The following is a 15,567-nucleotide window of genomic DNA, read 5'->3' as shown; positions in this document are numbered from 1 at the left end:
CGCCAGGAATAATTTTACTGCCAAGAAATGGGGGGGGAAAGGAAGAAAAAAGTTGACTCGGGGCAAGATTAGCTGTTGAACAAGCCCATGCTGGTGGAAGCAATGCAGAAGTGGAAGAACTGGAGAGTTTTTCCTCCTGTTGCCTTTCTGTCCTCAGACACCCTGGAGACTTCAAAGTCACTGTTCCCTCACCAAACCCACAGAGCACTGCAGCACCAAGGCTGGGAGAACTTTCTCCTGGACAACATTCATCCCCACCAATTTCCCTGCAGGCTTCTAAAGAAGGTAAGCCCAGAAATAGCTTTAAAAAAATCATTCTTGCCACCTCTGAAAACCCCTTCAATCAGTGGTAAAATTGTAACGGAGGCTTTAGGGCCATTTCAGCTTTTTACCTCTCTAATAGCTTTAAACATTGGTTGCAAGTGTTGAAAATCTCAGATTTAATTTGTTTTCAAGCCACAGAGGCACAGTACTAATAGGAAGCTGAGTGCTGGCTTCTCATAAAGCTGTTTTAGTGCTCATAACCACTTAATGTGCCAGCACCAGCAGATGCTTCCCAGATTCTCCCTGGGGTGCAATACCCAGGTTGGTGCTGGGATCCATTTACAAAGCACAGGTAAGAGCAGCATCTCAGGGGTAAAATGACTACTCCCATCTGGAGATAAGCCAGGAAGGAGGAGAGGAAGACAGGTCTTCATTTCCAAAGCTGTGCTGCAGTGCTTTGCAAGCCCTCTAATAATTAGAAGGGGTGCAAGACTTGAGAATAAAATCAAGATCCAAGAGCATCTCATGCACAGCAGAGGAACAACCCAAAAAGGGCTCAGGAAAGCAACCAGAAATTCCCTCCAGCCTCCCTCCACGCCCTGCAGTGCCAGACTGCTCCATCCATCAGGATTGATGTGCCTGCCCAGCATCACTCCAGAGGGAGGCAGGGACAGGAGCATTTCCAAGCAGCACCTGATGGAGGTGAGCCCATCCATCACTGCTGGCAGCCCCAGAGACAAATGCATTCCCTTGGGATGCCACTGCAGGCAGCTTCCATGAAATGACAGCTGGAGAACAAGTGGTAATTGATAAGGAAAACAATTTAGGAGCACAGGCAGTGTATTAAGTCATGAATCACACCTAGACAGAGAGGGCAAAGAACTGCTCAACTTTAACCCTGTTGCAAAATATAATTGTTTGGCAGCAGTTGTCAGTTGATTTAATACCTTAAAACATCCTGACAGCTCTGAGTGGCCTGGGTCACTTCTCCATCACTTTTTCCCAGCTGCAGCTGCTTTAATGCTCTCACATAGATCTGCTTTGAAGGGACAAATTCAGCCCAGAAAAACTCTGTCTCCAAAAGCAGAAAAAAGTGTTTTCCTGAATTTCTCAGGATTTTCTAGAAAAAGGAGTGATAATCATGGAAGCATACAATAGTTTGAGGTTGGAGAGGACCTTTTAAAGCCCATCCAGCCCAACCTCCCCAGCAATGAGCAGGGACACCAGGTTGCTCCAAGCCACAATGTCCAACCTGGCCTTGGACACTGCCAGGGATCCAGGGGCAGCCACAGCTGCTCTGGGCACCCTGTGCCAGCCCTGCCCACCTTCACAGCCAGGAATTCCTTCCCAATATCCCATCCAGCCCTGCTCTCTGGCAGTGGAAGCCATTCCTTGTGTCCTGTCCCTCCATCCCTTGTCCCCAGTCCCCCTCCAGCTCTTTTGGAGCTCCTTTAGGCACTGGAAGGGACTCATAGTGTAAAATGCCACTTTACTGACATGTAGAAGAAATAATAAATTGACACCTTTAAAGCCAAAGATTGGTGAGGTAAGGGCCACGTGTTTAATTCATCTCATCATATCCATCATTCAGGGCTTTTAGTACAATTAAAACAAAACAAGCTCAGAGGAATACCAAACATTACCAAAAAAACCCACAAAAAAACCCCAAAAACCAGCACACAATGGCATCCAAAACCCATCCAGAAAACTGAATAAGGAACTTGGGTTGAAAGCAACCACCAAATGCAAACATTTGGGTTTACATCACCCAAGAAGTGGGAACAGTTCAGCATGTGGGTTGTTGAATTAAAAGCATTATCCTACACCCAAATCAGCACTTGAGGGGTTGAAATCACAACAAATCCATTGCATCAGCTCTGCCCACATTCCAGAAGGGGGGAGAGGAAAGGCAAAGCTCCTTGGCTGCTTTGCTGCCTGAATTATGATGCTCTCAAAAGGCGTCCAGGCTGCCATGTCACACTCCTGAATTACAATCCCCTTTTCCCAGCACACATTTATCTCCAAGGATGGAGTGCTGTACAGAATCCCAAGGGAAACACCCCTCATTAGTTCCTCTGACCCCACCTAACCAGCTCTGTTCTAGCTGGAAATGAGACTGAGTGCCCTGCCTGCACATCCCCCTCTCAGGAAGGGTTTCTGCAAAGATGTACAACAGAGCCAGGGCTGGAAAACAGCTCCCAGTTCCTTCTCCTGCCAGTTCCCCCAGTGCAGCTCATGTTGGGCTGCTCTGGCAGCAATTCTGAGATGGAAATGGATAACATTGCAAGTGGCTCCTGAATAGGGCTGACCTTTTTAGAGGTGATTGATTGGCTCCTATAGCAGTCACTTACAGAATTTCTAATCCCAATTTCTAATCTGGGCACCTGTGCCAGGGCCCCCCCAACCTCACAGCCAAGAATTCCTTCCCAAAATCCCACCTATTTCCTCTGGCAGTGGGAACCATTCCAGCTCTCTTGAAGCCCCTTTAGGTACTGATTTGCAATTAAGAACTGTTGCAAATCCAAAACTTGTGAAAGTAAATACCACACTCACATCAATCTATTCATTAGTTATTCCCATTGAAGACAATTAAAACTCTAAAAAAGCATAACAAGATACTCACTCCAGCAAAAGACAACTCTGAGCAGAATTTGTCTTCAATCCCAAAGAAATTAATTTTCCAGCTATTCCTTTGTTCAGCCCTGTGGGCTCATCCCAGTGAAAGTGGTACTAAGATGCCAAAATAAAAGCAGAAATAGCTTGAAATTTTTTGGCTGCCATTTCAGCCCAGGCTGAGCAGAAGGATTCTTTTTATTTGATTTTCTCTTTTTCTTTTTATACAAAACACCAAGCCACCTCCCATCTAGTTTAATATATTTGCAGAGGGCAGACTGGCCCCATCCCTAAATCCTTCCATCACAAGACAAGTAATAAAGATTGAAGTGGTGGCAACCCCAGTTTTCAATAGCTGCTGTTGGTGAAAATTAACTATAACTTCAGAACCACTTGTCTTTCAAATTAATTCCCACATTCCACAATCATAAGCTGTCCAACTCAAAGAAAGCAGGAAGAGCAATTTTTTACTTATCCATCTGGGGCCAGTTCATCACAAAATAAACAGAAACAACCAACCAACAAAAAAATCTTTAAGCAACAACAGCAGAAATCCAGCAAAAATACAGCCAAAAAGGTGATGATCCTGAATTAATTTCTACTCCCAAGCAGGTAAGCTCTGCCTGAGTCCTGCAAAAGACTCAGAGCAGCTGAACAATATCCTAAATGAAAAAAATATGTGAAAATACAGAATATGGGAGGAGGTCCCTGGGACCATCTCCAATTCTCCATTTCTCAGAGGGAGTGTGTTCAGGAATAACTGCAATGCCTTTTTGTCTCTCTAAGAAGTCCATGTGTCCACCCAAAGCACCCTCACCAGAAAACATCTTTCTTTCCAAGGAAGATCCTTGTCAGATTTTATCTATTGAACTGGAGAGGTTTCTCCAATCACTCTTCAGACAAGCTGATGGACATCAGTACATTAAAATCAAGAACAGACAAATATTGGATCAGATTGGATCCAGAGCTACTGGGCTGTTTCATTTCCTTGCCCTTCATCCTCCATTCCTCCTCAGTTTTCCCACAGCTGTCTTTCACAGAATCCCACACTGGGTTGGGAGGAACCTTCAAGATCAGTGCCATGGGCAGGACACCTTCCACTGCTGGGAACAGTGGGATTCCTCCCTGATATCCAAGCTGTGTCCAGTCCCAGGCAGGAGTGAAGGAAGGAGCAGAGCAGAGCAGCTGATGTGCTGCTCCCAAGCCCATCCCTGTGCCCAGGCACAGACAGGATGTCGGGCAGCACGACCTGAGCCTGACCCAGCTGGCAAACCCTGAGTGCTCACATTCTGCTCCACGGAGTGCTGCCCCATCCAAACACAGGCTTATTTATCCCACAGCATGGTCCAGAGGGCAGAGACACATCTGGTAACAAAAGCCACTGAATGGGCTAATGTGCCAGAGGCTTTCTGCCCCAGCTCTGGTGGCAACCCAGTGACCTGAAGGCCTAGAATGAAAAAAAGAATTAGAGCAAGGCAAAACTGAAGTGCCTCTCTTTCAAGGGGAAAATTGATAAAATCAGGGTCTTCCCCAGCCTCCACAGGCACAGCTGACATCGACAGAGCCTGCCTGAAACAGTGGGCATGTCAGATTTACCAGCATGAGGTTAGGGCTTGGCTGCCCAAAAACAAGGGTGCACTTGTTCCTGTATCTGCCAGACAAGGGGATGCTTTGTGCAAGTCAAAGAAATCATGCATTTTTCTAAACCTTGACATATGGAAGGGATTTACCTATTTTTCCCTAAGAGAGATTTAAATGGGTTCAGTGCACAGCCAGAGAGAAACCAAATGAAGCCACAAGGCCCTGCAGGATCTGAGTGTCCAAAGCCAGCATCCCTCTGGAGAGGAGGCAGAAGCTTGGCTTATTTATTCATTACTGGTTTGTAAATCTCAAGGGTGAAGTGCTAGGTCAAGAAAATAAACAATCAGCCATGCTGGGAGTAAATGTAAATGCTGGAGTTAGCTCATCACAAAAGTTTGGGCATTTCAATCCCAGCACACATTGATCCATCAGAGGTTCTACTTTGCTTTTTGCTGTTTATCCCTCACTTCTGGCTGGAGAAGCAGGAATTCCTGATGGCTGAAACAACAGCAGCAAAATAGTTTGGTCAGACTTGAGCACACAGCTGCTAAATCCTGCAAATACACACAGAGCAATTCTGCATCAACCTCAAGGAAAAAAAAGCAGCGAAATGAGAGATCTCTTCCAGATACTGCTCAGCTACACCCCCATTTCTGATACAACCTGAGGCTCTTGAATGTTTTGGGGAAGGAACAGACCCAGACAAGGAGGCACAGTCACAGAGGGCTGGTTTGCTCAGGATGTGGGGTGGTTTGAGTGGTGACAAACCAGGCGTGGTGAGCAAAGCCTCCAGCAAGGCGCCACAGCGAGCTCTGAGTTACAGGAACCAGCTTTGGTTTTTTCCAGAAAGGCCACAAAAAGTCACGTCAAAAAATGTCAAACGCGAAGGGACAGCAGTGAGCAAGAACGAAAGAGCTTTGTGGTGCAAGGAGCAGCGTGGGGCAGCAGAAGAGCTGACACCACCAACACCAGAAACACCCATCTCTTCCCCCAGGCATCACTGGATGGGATATTGGGCAGGAATTGTTCCCTGGGAGGGTGGGCAGGCCCTGGCACAGGGAGCATGATTTGGACAACCACCCAAACTCCACTTGTTGGTCACCTGCACTGCTTTTTGTCACCCAAAAATCAACCTCGACTTTACAACCGGCTTCAGGAGAGCTCAAAGCAAAGTTGATTCAGTTTCAAAGAGTCACACTTCAAACAAAGGCTCAGTTGTTTGATTTTTTTTGTTCCATAATTGTCCCTGGAAAAGAGCCTCGTTTGACTTCACTGAAGTCAATTGACTCTCAAGTGCAAGCTGACATCATCTGCATCAAGCATCTGCCAAAACTGCACATCAAGTGGAAATGATGGGTCCAGACCAGTCCATCAGCTTTTCTTTTAACACCTCACTGTAGACACAGCACAAAGGCAAAACAAAATTAGGATAATTTTTGAGGTTGAGATGAGTACCAAGAGTAACAACCAAAAAACAATCACAAGCTCCAGCCATGGACAAGCATACTTCCAGCTGTTGGTTATACCCTTGAAATCCCACTGTGGAGCTTGGCCATAGTTCTTCTGGAAATAACCTGGAGAAAAAGCTCAAATCTGCAACCAAACACTCCTAAACCCAAGTTCCCTGTCCCAGAACATACAAGACAGTAAATAAAAAAATCACAGATCAGCTTCACAGCCAATAGAGTCATTATATTTTTCAGCTTTGCTAATCAATTTTGTTAATAAGGCGTGTCAGCAGCACAGAGGTTCCCAATTCCTAAAACCACAAGCATTCCTGGAACCAAGCACTTTGGATCCCCACCCAGACTCCCCAGGCAGCAGAGTCCTCTCTGAAACAGCAAGCTGGCAGATGGCTGAAATGGCTTGTGACCAATGCCAGGAAAGCCACACCTCACACATTTTCAGGTTGTTCCCTTCCCTGCTGACCATCATTTCAGAGAGGGGGATTTGGCAAGGGTCTGGAATAACAGGATGGCTTTACACTGACAGAGGGCAGGGCTAGGATGGGATATTGGGCAGGAATTGTTCCCTGGGAGAGTGGGGAGCCCAGAGAAGCCATGGCTGTTCCATCCCTGGAAGTGTCCAAGGCCAGGATGGATGGGACTTGGAGTAAACTGGGACAGTTGCAGGGGGAATTAGGTGGTCTTTAAGGTCCTTCCCAACCCAGTCTATTATCTACTCCCACTCTGGCTCCTTCCCCAGTTTCCCCCTGCTCCTCTGGACACCTTTGTCAAGGATCATCACCACAAACTAATTCTGCTTCTTCCCATTCCATCCATTTCATTCATTTACTCTCACTGGGGCCAGGTTTCCTTCTTATCTCGTTCATTTTTGTGGTCATTTTGGAACCACAAGCATCCTTAAAATACTTCCACAAAGTCTAATTTTATGAGAAATGGAAAAAATACCTTCAACTTGGATAGGATAAAAAGAAAGGATCATAAAAAGCCTTTTCTATTGGCCCCTGCACTCTCCCAGTGCATCTAGCCACCACCACCCAGTAAGGACACACTGCTAAGTTGCTCTCCCACATTTTCTGCTCTGTCACAGCCCAACTGTCCTTGGATCTATTCCAGGACACCTGGGAATTCAGGATAGACACTGGAAAAGCAGAGAGGTGAAGTAGGAGACTGGCAAATTCAACCCCAGATATAAAGGAAATCACTCAAGTCCAACTCAAGGGCATCAGGGTCACATTCACTTCCCTCTGGGTGAGGAAATCAAGTTTCCTCTGGAAAAGGGCCACAAATTTTCACTACTCTGTCAAGATCAGAGAGAGAGAACCTCTGACATCAGACTCCCACAAGTCAAACTTCCAAGATGTCAATGCCATTTCACTTTGCTCATCTCTCCTCAATATTCATACTCATGGTTCCACACATGGGAAAGGACTAAACATCTGAGAAAAGAGAGACAATGAATTAACCTGGGATTAACAGGATCACAGGCTCCCAATGCCTCTTTGGAAAAAGGAGTTATACAATTCAATTGTAAAAGTCTAACTGCAACAACAACTACACAGCTGAGAGGAAGAACATTTGTTTAGGAAAACAAGCAGAAAAACTGCCTCAGTTTCCCCTTCTGGGAGGGAATTCAGAAAATATTGCACCTTGATGCTGTGTAAACAATCTTCAGCAATAGCTGTAGGACTGTTTCAGTCACAAGCCCAAAATCTGGCACCATACAGCTGCTGTGCAGAAAATAAATTGTATCCCAGTCAAAAAAAAAAAAAATACAGGGAACTCACAAAGGTCTGGAAAGACTTTTCCATGGGGGTCAAACCAGGAGTTGATTGAGCATATTCAAACCAGTAGAGATTTTACAAGAGTGGCTGCACCACTTCCCTTAGACTCGAGGGGCACTGCTATATCCTGCTGTCCAAGGGGAAGACATCTCTAAAAACACATGACTGGCTCTAAGGGACCATGGCCCAAAACCCTTCCTTGCCCCCTCTTCTTGCCCCTTTCTCCACACACAGCTCAGTTCAGTGCTGCCTGTTCAGAGCCCAAAGCCACGTTTTGCAGATGCTCTGCAGTAAAAAACCTTTGACACCTCTAAAGCTTTATAAATCCCAGGGCATGTTAATCACCCAGTCTGAGCCCATAATCCCAGCCCAGGCCCCACAGTCAATGGGTTTTGCAGACTCTCCCCCAAAGGCATTCTGCATCTATCAGGACCACGCCAGAAATTCAGCATTAGTCAAACATCCTCACCCTGGCAATATTTAGGGTGCACCACAACATTAGGCTCCAACACTGTGGCTTTCCTGGGGTTTCCAGGACTTGGGATTTCCCATCCTTCAAACCAGCTTTGCTGAAATAGGGAACCTCTTTAACACAGAACAAGCAGGTCCATCCCAACCTTTCCAGGAGCTGTGTGAGGGCGTGGAAATCAAAGAGGAGCAAGCTCTTGGCAGGTTAGGGTTAATCCCAAGGCTGGAACACTTCTCTGCTCCTTGCCACTCCAGGATCCCACCCTAAGAGAGATCTTGGTCCTTCATGAAGGCCAAAACATGTGATTCCCAGTTAAAACCAGTAACACTCTGCAAAGTCTGGTCTGAAAGCACCACACAGAGCAAATGCAATTCCTGCCTGGCTCAGCTGTCACAGCTTCCCTGGACAATCATCCACCTCACAGCCTCCCTGTAAACTGAAGGGCTCAAAGAGGAATTTTAAAAGGTATTCAAGTGATGTGTAAAACCCTAAACACAGCCTGGTTTTGCTTTCATTTCCAAGAATCATGGGGAAAAAACAGAATCCTAGAATCAGAACAGTTTGGGTTAAAAGGGAACTTTAAAGATCATCTAGTCCCGCCCTTCTAATGAGGGGGGCACCTTAGGAACAGTAAGGAAAAAACACAGATATTTAATGGAATGACTGGATTTCCCTGCATTTAGCCCATCAAGCCAACATGATTGGACACATCCATTCATGGGGACTCAGCTCTGAATCACCGATCACATCCAACACGCAGCATCCAATGCTTCAGTGCCCAGCCTCAAATCAAACAGCCTTGCAAGAGCCTCTTTCCCTTAAAAGCTCCTGTGCCCTCAGGCCTACGGTCTGGAACCCCCACAAACTGAAAAACACACGGAAAAGAGCAAATTAACCCATCCTCTAATAGCAGATTTCAGCAAAGCAAGCAATTTCTGTGACCAGTGACCTCTGGCCATTCGGGAACGAGCCCTGACAAAGTCCCAGCTCCAAAGCCTGTGGCTTAGATCATCTGTTCAGGTCATTTCCCAGCTCTGGCCAAGCGGGAATTACAAGAGCATTTCACCAGAGAGTGAATTAATACACGCAGCCCAGACACAGCACTGCAATTCATTATGCTGATGGATCACAGCTCCTCATTTATCTCTGCACAAAGGGACCCCAAAAAGCCACCAGAAGCCTCATGTGATGCATTTAACCAAATGGACTATCTTGAATCACACACATTTCACTTGAAGGGCATAAATCCTGACAGGGACTACCCAGTTCATAGGAAGGGGCTGAGGTATCATCTATAGATTTGCAGCTACATGAGCAGCAGCAGAAAAAGGCAGGGAGAGGCTTTATTGGATATTTTCTTTCATCTCCCCTCCCACATCCTCACAGTTCAGACAACTTGTAATTAAGAAGAGGATTAGGAGATTTGTGATGGAAAGACAGACCATGCTTTGATAGCTCAGCCTAGCCAGTGAATAAAAGTGGCTTCTTTTTACTGGGTGGTAGATTAAAAAATTATCATTGCTATTTTCTTTGGTAGGAAATCTTTGTTCCCTCTCCCACTCAGGATGATTTCCAAGTGGGTTATTTGCTGTGTACAAACAACAGAGGTTTGGAAGCAATAAAAAAATGCTTCCATGCACTGACTTCATAATAACCTTGGTTGAATATGTGATGAACAAGCTGTGGTTAGATCAGAAATTCCTTCCTCGCACCAGCTACAGAGATTATGATGATCTGAATCTCAGCAAGACCATTTCTCCTCCTTCATGTGTCTTTCATTTTAAAAGGCATTAAAATTTTAAAAAAAGAAAAAAGAAAGGCTATCTTGCCATTAAAGCTGAGGGTCCATAAAAGAAAAAATCATTTTGGAAATGTTCAGAATTTTAAAAGGAGATCAGAGTATATTGGCTGTGTGCCTTCAGCCCCTCTCTTCATGCAAAGGATAATGACAACTACAGCAAGTTGCCTCTCAAAAAAAACCCTAGAACTCAGGTGACCACTTAAAATTCTCATTTAATGTAAATTTTTAACATGGAGTAGAAAGCTTGATGTGCATGCATGTGAAGGAAAAAGAGGAATCATAAAAATTCTGGCTGTGGAGGTGCAGCACAATTCAGACAACAAATACTCACAGGCATCAGCTGAAGATATCATGGAGGCAAAGTTGGATTGTGACCCAAATTTGGGTGAAAAGCTGTTTATTCTGGGGAGTTTGATGTTTTCACAAGACAGCAGACAACACAGCCTGCAGCTCATTTTAGGCTTTCTTCTACTCTGCTGCTGTCACCATCACTTTTACCAAAGTGGAAGTTGAGGCCTCACATAGACTTACAAAGACCAGTTCAGACAGGACATTTTTAAGCCTGGATCAGCCACCTTTTAACACAACAAATTCCTTTCCAGCACTAGCAAAAACCAATGGAAATTCCAAGCAGATTTGGAAAGCTGCCACTGGTATTTTTTGGTAACACAAGCACTGAAAAATTCGTGGCAACTTTTCTTTAAATTTTTGAAAAGAACTGTAATGTTCTGCTGGCTCAAAGCGGTCACCCAGAGTGAGCTGGCCAGGCTGAAAGCAGAGGGAAAACAGCACCAACATTCCTGCTTTGCCAAAGGAAATTTGTTTTAGGCTGCACAAACTCAAGCAGTGACTTTCCAATTCACAGCCAAGCTGCAGCACCAACAATGGTTGCAATTCACAACCAGGAGCATTTCTGGCATGGGATCTGCCACATAGCCTTGTTTGCTCCTTCACAGCTGCTTTTCCAAGAGGAAAAGCACTCCAGAGCCAAGAAGATCCCTGCTTATAGACTTAAAAACAGAACAGAGGAGCCAAGGGATAGGAGAGCAAAATTAAGCATTCAAAAGGCAACCAAAGGGTCCCCTGGGAGCACTTCCAGATGGAACAAGATTTAAAGAAGGTAAAAGCCCCCAAATTTAACTTGTAAGCACGTTTTAAAAAACCATCCCAGGCAACATGGGAGCACAGGAGAACAGTAAAACAAAATCCTTACCCAGATGATGTAACAGGATGGTTTTGACAGCGATTATTTTCACACTTCTCCTATCAACACATCACAAGACCTTATCTCACAGCCCAGAACAAGAGGGGAGGTGCACGTCGAGCCTCATTGCCCGGATTCTCTCTGCCAGAGCTCTTACAATCTATATTTACCCAGGGGAGGGAAGAGTCACCTCCAACAGCTTTCCCATTTACACTCTGCTTGCTCTCACCTTCTGCTGCCTTTCATCAAACCCCAGGAAGGGTTGGAAGGGACCTTAAAGTCCATCCAGTGCCACCCCCTGCCATGGCAGGGACACCTCCCACTATCCCAGGCTGCTCCAAGCTCTCTCCAGCCTGCCTGGGACACTTCTGGGGATCCAGGGGCAGCCCCAGCTTCCCTGGGCACCCTGCTCCCCTACCTACAAACTCACTGTCACATGCAAGAACAGAATCATAAAGATTGGAAAAGAATTCCAAGTCGTCAAGTCCCTTCTGGGACTAAATATCACCATGCCCACTAAAGCCACACCATGAAGGCACAGATGCTGCACAAACACAGGACCTGCATACCCAGCCAAGGGTGTTGCAAGCACCAGCAGGACACAGAGCAAGGATGAAAAATCACAAGGAAAGTGTTCCCCTTTGCCACAGATTTGGGGACATTCGATCCCCTGGAGCACCATGACCAATCTCACTGTGCCCATCTACATCAACCACACAGGGAGGACCTCCTGCCCTGCTCAACAATTCCCACCAAACATCCAAGCCAATAAATCAGAGAAAAACCCAAATATTTAATACTTTGAGCACAAGCCAACACACCAGGCAGGTGCTGTCCCTGCTCACCTTGGTGGTGTCATCATGTGACCGCTGGTACCGTTTCCAGCGGCAGCCGTAGATCCCGGTCAGACAGGACAGACATAGCTGGGGCTCGTAGTACTGCAGGGGTTGGTGTTTAACCATGCTCCTTCCAGCCCCTCCAGAGCCAGCTACCACAGATCCATCAGCTCCTGGGAGCGCCCTGAGGCAGAGGAGAGAAAACGACGACAATAACAAAAGGAAATTAAAATCCCGAGCGATATTTCAATACATTAACAAGCAATTTAATAATTAACCGTGTCCTCTGGCTACTGAGAGGAGGGATGAGAATCACATCTATTCCCAGCCCTGCCAACATCTCCCACTCCTTACTCGACGAGACCAAGAAGTTTAATTAGTTTGCAAGTTTTATTTCCTTGTGCAGCTTCTCCCACACCACCAAAAGCAAACGTGTTCGCGGGAGTTATCTGCTGGGAAAGCCACGTGCAGACAAAAGCAGCAGGATGATGATCTGCAGCCCAGGTGATTGGGTTTTTATGAATGACTGAGGTGTAAAGAGACAGAGCTGCTGCAAGAACAACCTGAAAATCGATTCAGAGACCTCCACAAAGCTGAAGCTGAGCCAAGCTAAAGCATCCCATGGAGCCTGCAAAACAGTGCCAGATGAGGAATAAACACTTCCATGCCTCCTGCAGAAGGGGCACGACAGGAGTCAGGGACTATCCTTAGCTGGAAGGCATCAAAAAAATAAAAAGGATCAAACTTCTGGCCCTGTGCAGGACAATAGAATACAGTGTGCATATACACAATATATAACATAGGCATTACCCTTTTCCTATTATAAACCTCTCAAGCACTCCCAGGGATGCAGAGCTGGATGCTGTGCTCAATCCCACAGCTTTTCCACAGCTCCCTGCAGCACAGGTGTGCACCCAAGCCCCACACACTGCCGCTGTGTGCATCATCAGGGGGCTGGAGTGGAGTCTGACAGCAGCTGGGCTTGCACACCTTTCCCAAGAGTGCAGACTTGTGTGTGGGCAGTAAATCCTACCCTCTCCTGGGGAAACGCTTTGCTTCCTTACATGTGGCATTCCCAGGGCTCAGGGCTTGGGAAAAGCTGTGACAGCTGAGCAGCAACATCCTCACTGGCATCAGCAAAGCCTGGGCTTAGGGAGATAAACCACATCCCACAGAAGGAAGCCTCCAAAAGCAGGGCTGGCTGTATTTTCCAAACCAGCTGATGCACAAGGGAGTGGTGGAGTCTAGAAATGACAGCAGGGACACGGAGAGCTCACCCCTCCCAGCTCCTGCCCATGTCTGTGTCCATTCACGCTCCGTGCTGACAGCCAGGACAGCCTTGCCCTGATGCTCTCATCAGGACTCAGCATCCCCGAGGCAGGAGGTGGTTGTGGCTTCAAACCCAGCAGCCTGTCACCCTGCTGTCCCCAGAGCCCTGTGCCTTCCTCTGGCCCAGACACAGAGGCAGCTTTGTGCTCCCAGCAGAGCTCCCTGTGCTGCTCAGGGCGCTGACCCAAGCAGGGGACACGAGGTGAGCACAGCTCACATCCATGTGTGGCCAGCCCAGCTCCCCACGTGGCTCTGCTCATCCCTGAGGGGATGACAAGCAGGACAGAGGCACAGACACAGCCAGCCTGGCACCAGAGCTGTTTGCTGATCGTGTCCCCCCGTGCCCTCCCAGCCCAGCTGTGCCACCTCCATGACCTCGTGTCGAGGTCACCTCCCTGCCCACATTTCACCTCTCCTCTTGTTATTTATAAAGCTCAGCATTAGTCACTGCTCAAGTTGCCTCCCATCTTCAGCTTCAAGAGCATCCCTCCCCCTCTGCCTTCCCACCAGAGGCACAAAAAACTGTCACAATGGGACAGAAACACTGAGGATGTGCAAAACTGGAGGTTATTTAAAGGTCTTGGGCAAAGCCATCCCCTCTGCCCTGAACATTCCAAGTGTGGAGTGAAGTACAAGATGCTGGGGGATCTGTGCAAGATGTAAAAGTCACTCACAGCCTATTAACAATTCTCCAGCCAAATCCCTTATTCCCACCCTGAAAATCTAGAAGGCTACAGTTGTTCCAGGTAATCCTGTACAAATTCTTCTGCAAAGGACAGCATCTCTCCTGATTTCCACCTCTTTCTGCTTTAGCCATGCAAGACATGAGGGCAGACAGGCCACCTCCATCCACAAAAGCTTTCACTGGGTACTTCATTTGATCACTTGCAAGAATTGTGTCGATTTGATAGGAGAGAAATCCTTTCCCAGGAGGGTGGGCAGGCCCTGGCACAGGTTCCCCAGAGGAGCTGTGGCTGCCCCTGGACCCCTGGCAGTGTCCAAGGGAAAAGACAGCTGAAAAGGCTCTATAAAGCACCAAGTGAAGCTCCCAGCCTGGTTCCTCTCACTGCAAAGACAGGTTCTGTGGGAACCCAGAATTCCAGGCTGCTCTCCACAAAAGCTCAGAAAAAGCACAATGACAAAAAAACCCCAAGATGAGTTTTACAAAATCCATTCCTAAATACAGTGTAATTGCATGAGGCGCAACCAACAAGCCTAAAATCATTCCTTCTTCTCTATGAACATCACAACCAGATCCATACAAGCCCAAAACAGATGGGAAAGGACAAAATGCAGCACCCACCCTCCCCTCCACACGCAGGGACACCTGAGCAGTAACAGGAGCTACAGGGAGAGAAACCACACTGACACCACCTGCCCAGAGAGCCTCGCCTGGCCACGAGCATGGACTCAATACTTACTGCTCCTGCTTCCAGAAATGGAGTTAAGGGAGCAGCAGAAAGTCTGCAGCACCTCAGCACCACTGTTCCCATGACATCTCCAGCTGTCGAGGTGGAGAAAGCAGCCTATGAATGATTCAGCCCACTGCTGGTTAGCATTACATACAGAAATGAAAACAGGAAGCAAGACAACAGGCATTAATTATTCAAATCCAGCAACGTGCACCAGGAGGGAGGGGGGAAAAGAAACAAAATAGAAAACACAAACCCACTCATGCTCTCAACCTTTACTTTCAAAATGCATCATCTGCCAAGGGCTGTGAGCTTCTCAGAGCTGAATAACCAGCTCACTTGTCTAAAAAGGGGGAGCAGGGTAGATTCCATCTGCAAATACAATGGGAGCATTTTCCAAAGGCTCCAGGATGCCTAATTAGCACACACTGCACTTTGGAGATACTGAAGTGGAGGTATCAGTTACACATTATTCCTTTCCAAACAGCTTTGGAGGAGAGAAAAAAAAATTGGAGAAGCAAACTTAAAAGTGAAGCTCACTGGGGAGATCTGGCCTAAAAATTTTTGATTTTTGTCTCTCTGAGTTAACTGCTCCACCCCTGTAGTCTCAGGGCAATATTCAGAAACCTGGACTGGAGAGGGAAGGCAGCAATTAAGACCAATGACTAAAGCATCTCAGTGCCCTCATTTTAGTGAGGGGAAGAGCAACAGCACAAGTCCTGAAGTGCTCTGAGTAAATACTGGGGATGAAGCTTCAGAGGAACAGGTTTAACAGCCTCTCCCAAGGCTTGCTGCAGTCCAAGCCCTCCCC

General features: G+C 46.9%; 1 protein-coding gene across 3 annotated transcripts in view; it reads right to left on the bottom strand.

Moving 5' to 3' along the window:
- GDPD5 (glycerophosphodiester phosphodiesterase domain containing 5) overlaps positions 1-15,567 on the bottom strand; it is a 91,988-nt gene that overhangs the window by 41,878 nt on the left and 34,543 nt on the right. For 2 of the 3 annotated variants that reach the window (XM_033052145.1, XM_033052147.1), the window contains exon 2: positions 12,025-12,199. In XM_033052145.1, the coding sequence (XP_032908036.1) occupies positions 12,025-12,141 (117 nt within the window). In that variant the 5' untranslated portion in view covers positions 12,142-12,199. Of the gene's footprint in view, positions 1-12,024; positions 12,200-14,765; positions 14,861-15,567 lie in introns of those variants that run through there. The other variant, XM_033052146.1, reaches the window with a different exon arrangement.

Source organism: Catharus ustulatus, chromosome 2 (genome assembly GCF_009819885.2).
Source record: "Catharus ustulatus isolate bCatUst1 chromosome 2, bCatUst1.pri.v2, whole genome shotgun sequence".
Lineage (NCBI taxonomy): Eukaryota > Metazoa > Chordata > Aves > Passeriformes > Turdidae > Catharus > Catharus ustulatus.
The sequence above is the reverse complement of the archived record's forward strand: the minus strand, read 5'-3'. Positions and strand labels throughout refer to the sequence as shown.